This window comes from Cebus imitator, unplaced genomic scaffold, assembly GCF_001604975.1.
Source record: "Cebus imitator isolate Cc_AM_T3 unplaced genomic scaffold, Cebus_imitator-1.0 Scaffold132, whole genome shotgun sequence".
NCBI lineage: Eukaryota > Metazoa > Chordata > Mammalia > Primates > Cebidae > Cebus > Cebus imitator.
Genome location: NW_016107447.1, coordinates 1135932 through 1143078, shown reverse-complemented (window position 1 = coordinate 1143078; position 7147 = coordinate 1135932). Strand labels below are relative to the sequence as shown.

The window sequence follows — 7147 nt, the reverse complement described above, 5'->3', positions numbered from 1 at the left end:
AAGAAAGAAAGGAGGGAGGGAGGGAGGGAGGAAGAAAGGAAAGGAAGGAAGAAAAAAGAAAGAAAGAAAGAAAAAGAAAGAAAGAAAGAAAGAAAGAAAGAAAGAAAGAAAGAAAGAAAGAAAGAGAGAGAGAGAGAGAGAGAAAGAAAGAAAGAAAGAAAGAAAGAAGAGAAATGAAATGATATGTGTGATTTGCTGCTGTGTGATATCATTAGTCATCAGGAAAGTACAAATCAAAACCAAAACATGATACCACTTCACAGCTTTTACAGTAACTATAATCTTAAAAAACATGCAATAACAATTGTTGATGAGGATGTGGAGAAATAGCAACATTCATACATTGCTGGTGGGACTATAAAATGGTAGAGTCATTGTAGAAAATAGTGTGTCAACTTCTTCTAGAGTTAAATAATGTTGCCATGTGACTCAAAAATTCCACTGCATGATTATACCCAAGCGAACTGAAAAGTATTCACATAAAAATTTGTAGATAAATTTCCATGGCAGCATTATTAATCATTAATAAAAACAAGCACATCTTGGAAGAAAGGAACCTTAATCTATACCTTGCATGGAATGCAAATATTAATCAATTTGAACAATAAACCTTAACATAGATGCTAAACCTATTCAGCTTCTGGGGAAGGCCATCACAGACAGAACATTTTTGCAGCCTTGGAGAAGGCAAAACTTCTTAGACACAATAATATTCAATTTAAAAGGGAAAATAGGTATATTTGATATCATCACACTTCAAAACTTCTAGTCTTCTGAATACACTATGATTAGAAAAAAAAAAAAAAAATTCAAGCCACACACTGGGAGAAAATTTCACTCCTAGGTATTTATCACGGATAATTAAAAATATATGTTATTGTGCCTTGTACTGGGATGTATGTGACATCTTAATTTGCAATTGCTCAACTGAGAACACCAAATGCTCATCTATCAGCAGATAAATGGAAGAACAAATACTGAGACTCAAACAATGCAATGTTATTTGACTATAAAAAGAATGAACTGCTGAAACATACAGAAACAATGAATCTCAAACATTGAATAATGGCCAGACACAAAAGGTAATGTTATTATATGATTTCATTATGTAAGGATTAAAAACAAGCAAGTTATGAGTTTCTCTAAGTCAGTAAACATTTGCCCCTGAAGAGCTTGCAGCAAATTTGAAAGGGGCCTAAGACAAGATGAATGTACCATATGCTCATCTATATGTCGTGCAACCACATGTATGTGTTTGTCAGTCTCATCCAAACAGGTATATAAGATCTGTGCATTTCTTTGTATGTATTTTACCTCCATTTCAAAGAACACATAATAAAAGATTGTCTTATTATTATTATTTCCAAATTTGTTGTCATTCTGGCACTTTTGATTGAGCATTTGGGCTGTGATCATCTCACTCAACATACCTAAGGATCTTTATGAGATGGTTATTATTATCCCCTCATTAAGAGGCAGGAGGTCAGTATCAGAGACCTGCTGCCCAAGACTATGCGAGTGATAGGAACCAAAGTTCATGCTAATTATACCACTGCACACAGCATTTATAACTCTGGCTCTTTTGCTTGTTTGCATGTCAATTTATGTTCCCTTCCCCCATGCAATCAGCAACATGTCAGGGAAAACTGTTTAATGTATTTCTGTCCAAACATAGAGGAGAGAATCTGTTCAGCAGACTGTAGCAGGTAATTCTAGCTTTCCTGATGCTGGGCTCCTAAGCCCATCATAACCTTTCCTCTCTAACTGCTGGGCTTGGAAAATAAAGCAGGTGGCTGAATACAAGGTCTCTATGCTCTTGGGAAGGTAGCAGTGAAGAGAGACAGAGTTCTCATTCCACTATAACAAAGTCTCTAATCACACACCTACAGGCCATTAAGACATTAAGACCTGATAGAGAAGATCTTCTTTCTCTCTCTCTTTCCTTCCTTCCTTCCTTCCTTCCTTTCTTTTCTTTCTTTCCTTCTTTCTTCTCCTTCCTTCTTTTTTCTTTCTTTCTTTCCTTCCTTCCTTCCTTCTTTCTTTCTCTTCCATCTGGAAACAGTACTTTTATTGTACATACAAGGCAAACAAAACAATAAATTGTTTGCTGGAGTCATACAGCCAAAGAAGTAGAACTAAAAGAAGAATTTATGATAAGCAATTGCTAGTTCTCTACAATTTTTTCTTCACCAAGCTGTTGTAGCACAGGGGCCATTCAACTGTATATTGTGTGCTACATGTGTGTGAGAAGTGGAGATGGGTACCTGAAGACTCACAGCCACATACATATTTCTCGGCTGATCTATACTAATTCTTAGCAATGACACATTTGGTAGATTTTATGACTTCATAATACACACCCCACTGCCTAGCTGTGGTGATGGACAAACATAGCTACACCTATTCTTTTGGCTCTTTTGATGAAGCTGAGCCACTGACTCGCAAGCCGTTGGATGGCTTAGGGAATGATTCACTTCCCCTGGAAGACGTCAATGACTCTTAAATACCCTTATGGCTCCTTGGTTTTTGGTAGGTGGGGTCCAGGCTAACCCCACCCTGGGACTATATGACCCATGGCTTTGAGGGTGGGCAGCAATGCCAATCTCTGCTCTGAGTAGGCCTGTGTTGTTCTGAACTATTCATGCCCATCTGACCTATTCTGGCCCTACCAAATTTATTGTAACAATGGACCTCATTAGACACCATCTTTAGGACCTTCCTTCCTTCCTTCCTTCCTTCCTTCCTTCCTTCCTTCCTTCCTTCCTTCCTTCCTTCCTTCCTTCCTTTCTTCCCTCTCTCCCCCTTTCATTCCCTTTCCTTTCCTTTTCTTATGAGATGGTTATTATCATCCCTTCAAAGAAGCAGGAGTTCAGTATCAGAGATCATGCTACCCAAGACTATGCAAGTGGTAGGAATCAAAGTTCCTGCTAATAGTACCACAGCACACAGCATTTATGACTCTGGCTTTTTTGAATGTCAATTTATGTTCCCTCCCCCATGCAATCAGCCACATGTCAAGGAAAACTGTTTAATGTATTTCTGTTCAAACACAGCAGAGAAAATCTATTCAGCAGATTCCTTCCCTTTCCTTTCCTTTCCTTTTTCTCTCTTTTTCTTTGTTTCTCTCTCTTTCTTTCTTTCTCTTTCTTTCTTTTTCTTTCTTTCTTTCCTTTCTTCCTTCCTTCTTTCATTCTTTCAACCGCTACAGTATTGAGTCAGCATGTACTATGAAGATTGTTGTATCAGTTTCTCATGTGCAGGGTTGGAACTAGAATCCAAATCTCTTATTCTTAGGCTAGCGATTTTCTTACTCCTCTATGTTGGCCTCTTCTGGAGGTTTGGCTTTCTCTAGAAACTTTTTTGAAATAGATGGGAAAAACGCAGTATCGGTAGCAGAATTTCCATTATGAAGACACCACCTCTCTCAAGGTTCCTTTGGCTGCTCCTCTGGTCTGTCTTTCCATCCACCAGCAAATTTTAACCCACTTGCCCTTGCCAGAGTGGTGGAGATTTAACATACCACCTTTGGTGTAATTGCATCTTAGATGCTGTAGGAGTAGGACATTCTTAAGCTAAGTGAAGGGATGTGCTACTGTGGAATTGGCCATCAGCAGATCAGGGACTTTCCCAGGGCCTGTTGCAATACATTTTCTCTTGTCTTTCTGGGATATTGTTAGTTCCTGGGGTCTTAGAACCAGGATCATGAGAGCCTTTAGGGTTTGCCTCAGGTGGTAGGCATGTGACTGGTAGAGTAACAGCACCCTGCTTTTAGCGTTGGGTTTCTATCAATACAGCTAGAAACGTGGCTTTGATTACTAGTCTCCCTAATGCTTCAAAAATATCCCTTTGTTTTCTTTCAAAACCATTTATATTAGAAATGCCCCCTCAACCCCTTGAGCCACTAGGAATCCAGAGAACACAGGAGTCAAAAGCAGATGAAGCAGAAAATGATCTCTTTATTGGAAATTTGAAGGGGCTTCAGGTTTAGGAAGCCTAATTCAAGGAAGCATGATCAAGAATCTGAAACCACACAGGAGTCTGCATCCCAGAAACGTCACAGGATTTACTGAGGTCAAGTGACACCTAGAGAGAAAGAAGAGAATCAGTGAGGTTAGGGTAGTAAGAAGTGAAGGGTGAGGATGGTAGCTGCACCCCCTGTCCCCTTCAGCTCCAAATCTGCCAGCCTCCTATTACTAGGATGCCAGGCCACTAGCTGCCAGCTGGGGCCATTGTTTCTGCTGCTTGCCCTCTCTTCAAGTGCAGTGTTACTTATTGCAAAGAGACAGGGAAGCACCATTACCCCTCTTAGGGCTTCAGTTTTCCTCTCCTGACATTGCAAACATCCAATTGGCCCATGAGATCCCTCACCATCTCTTGTGTCTCCTTTTCCATCTCCTCTTTCACAACATGAACAGGGATCTTTCTACATATCTCTTTCCTGTATTCTGAGAGGGAGGACTGCTAGTCTTTGGGCTTGTGGTCTCCGAAGGAACATAGATGAACCCGAACAGGGATGCAAGAACATTTATTGGTGTGCAGAAAGAAAATATTAACTGCTGTCATACTTCATGGTATATAGGAAAGAAATTCAGGCTTACTAACCTAAAGTCTAAGAATTGACGAGAATATGCCATAAACTTATAAATATGCATATGTAGCCAGTACCTATTCAAGGTAGGCGTGTATAAAAATATTACTGACGAATACTCAACTAAGGATAGGAATTCTAGGACCTCATGACAGGCCGGGCATCCTTGTCTGCCACTACCAGATCCTCTCCTCACCTGGGAATGGTGAGGCTCATCTTCCTACCGCTTGTAATACAGCACTTCTCTTGGTGTGAACAATGGTTATCAATCCCACAAAAGTCCTGGAGAGTTCCTAATAGTTCTAAACATTGGGAGAGGTATTGCCCTGATTTGCTTAAAAAAAAAAATTGTACCTTGATATTGGGCCATCTTTTCACCTGGTTACTGAATGGTAGCTTTATGTAAATATTGAGTTTGGGTTGCTGTCATGACGTTGTGTCAAATCATGATCATTGTCAGCTTCATGCTGTACTATTACAATATTCAATCCCCCATGAGATCCGCGTTCGTGTGTGCCTTTTTGGTCATGACTGAGTAGGTCTTTTTCTTTATCTGCAGATTGGCCAGATTTTCCTTTTGGGTCTTGACCAGACCGTTGATCTTGACTAGGAGTTGTTATCTGTTTTCGAGGCTTGGCAACTATTTTATCTTCAGTTTTGTTAGAAGTACTAACTTTGGATACACCTTTCTGTATGTCCTTTTCTCCATGGTTAGGTCGTCTTTCTTCTGCAGCTGAAGATGGGAATGACGTTTTATTTGCCCTATGGCCATCTCCTTGACTAGGAGTTGTTACCTGTTTTGGAGGCTTGTCATGTATTTTATCTGCAGTTTGGTTAGAAGTACTGCCTTTGGATGCATCTTTCTGTATGCCCTTTTCTCCATGATTAAGTGGTCTTTCTTCTGCACTTGAACATCGGCAGGACCTGTTATGTGCTTTTGGGCCACGCTCTTGATCTCGATTGGGATTTCTTGTCTGGTTTTGATTCTTAGAAAAAACGTCTTTGGATCCATGTTGGAGTCTGGCTTCTTGTGCAGAACAGAGTGGGGTTTGCACTTTACTTGAATGTTTCTGTTTCGTTTCATTCACATTTGGGGAACTCCCTTTATTTGGAAGAGAATTTAGAGTCTCAGGTTTTTTGTTACGTACTGGATCTTCAGTTTTGAGAACAGGACTGCTTTGGGATCCACCTTGTGTTCTATTTTTTTGTGCACCAGAGACTGAATCTTGTTCTTTACCTAGTCCAGGAGCCAGTAGCCTTTCTTTTGTGTTTGAATCTTGACTGGATTTTCCCTTTCCAGATGTGCTATTTCCCCGATCTTGAGAAGGATTTTTTGTCCCACGAGGAGCGTGGCCTCCTTTATGGTGTATAACTACCACGTGAAAATCACCTTTTGATTTACCATGCTCTCTGCCTTCTTGCTTATGATTGAATGGTTCTTGACGTCCACCTGGATGCTTTTCTGATTTTGTCGTTTTATTTTGGGCATTCAAGTCATATTGCTTACTTTTTCGGGTCTGGTCACGATCAGGGGCGGCTACATGAAATGTGTGTTCAGTAGAAACACCGCCTTTGGATTCAGCATGCTGTTTGCCTTTTCGTGCAAAATACTGCAGGCCGTTTTGTCCATGTGGAAATTGGGAAGATTCACCTGGTAATCGGCCTTTTGGTCCACCTGGTAATTGATAATAGAAATGTATGCATTCATTATCTCCAAAGCTCCCTTGCAATGCCTACGTCCCACCTTTTCCCAGCAAACTACTGATGTTTCTAGAAAGCCTGAAGCTTTGGATGGAGAAAATCAATTCTCTTCAACGAGAAGAATCTGTGCCTGGACAGGTTACTGTTTGCACCCTGAATACCCTTAGAGGCCATTCTGCCTGAGCAGCTTTCCCCAAGGCTTACCCTCTCCACTCACCTTTTTGTCCCATCACAGCTGCTTGCTTCTCCAGGATGAGGAGCAGGGAAAACACGAAGAAGATGATGGGCTTCATCTTGCTTGGAAAACCTTGTCTGAGAGTCGGGTGGACCTTGTCATTTATATTTTCCTTGAGTGCATGTGCCACAGGTGGAGCTTAAATTACGAAAACCATTGCCTTTTCTTAGCTTATCAGTAAACAGAAACTTCCTCACCCCTGCTGAGTATGAGATAGTCAATGTCCCCAGCGACATGATGCCAAAGGCATTTTCTTTCTTCTGGAAGCCACAGCAAATTTTTAATGAGTCCTTGTAGATTATCATGCCAGATCGCTTGCATTTTATGGAAGTATAGACAAAAGACAAAAGTAGCGAAGAGACTAACTTCAGGTTACAAAGTAATTGGTTTCTGAGAACGCCTTTATCTTCTAAATGTGAGTTTCCCTTTATGGTATAGTAATTTAAATACTCTATTTTAAATAGAACTTCATCCTTTTTTTTGTTTTAAAAATGATGTTGAGACACATTCTATTTTACCTAAGAATGAGCAATCATAGATGTTGAATGACATTGTATATAATGAAACATTATGGAATCCAAAGAAAGAAATTTTAAACAAGTAAATGGGGCATACCAATGTTA

General features: G+C 40.1%; 1 protein-coding gene across 1 annotated transcript; it reads right to left on the bottom strand.

Moving 5' to 3' along the window:
• Positions 1 to 4986: 4986 nt before the first annotated feature.
• On the bottom strand, positions 4987 to 6582 carry LOC108313010 (semenogelin-1-like). The gene is made up of 2 exons (XM_017541204.2): positions 6507 to 6582; positions 4987 to 6263 (listed from the first exon to the last, which is right to left on the bottom strand). The coding sequence occupies exons 1-2, from the start codon at positions 6580 to 6582 to the stop codon at positions 4987 to 4989; spliced, it is 1353 nt and encodes a 450-aa protein (XP_017396693.1).
• Between the last annotated feature and the right edge of the window lie 565 nt (positions 6583 to 7147).

What these genes read in the sequence shown, in the direction of transcription:
- LOC108313010 (XM_017541204.2), bottom strand. Translation starts at nt 6,582, where the DNA reads ATGAAGCCCATCATCTTCTTCGTGTTTTCCCTGCTCCTCATCCTGGAG. An exon ending in AGCTGTGATGGGACAAAAAG is followed by an intron (nt 6,264 to 6,506) that starts GTGAGTGGAGAG and finishes ATCAATTACCAG; the next exon opens with GTGGACCAAAAGGCCGATTA.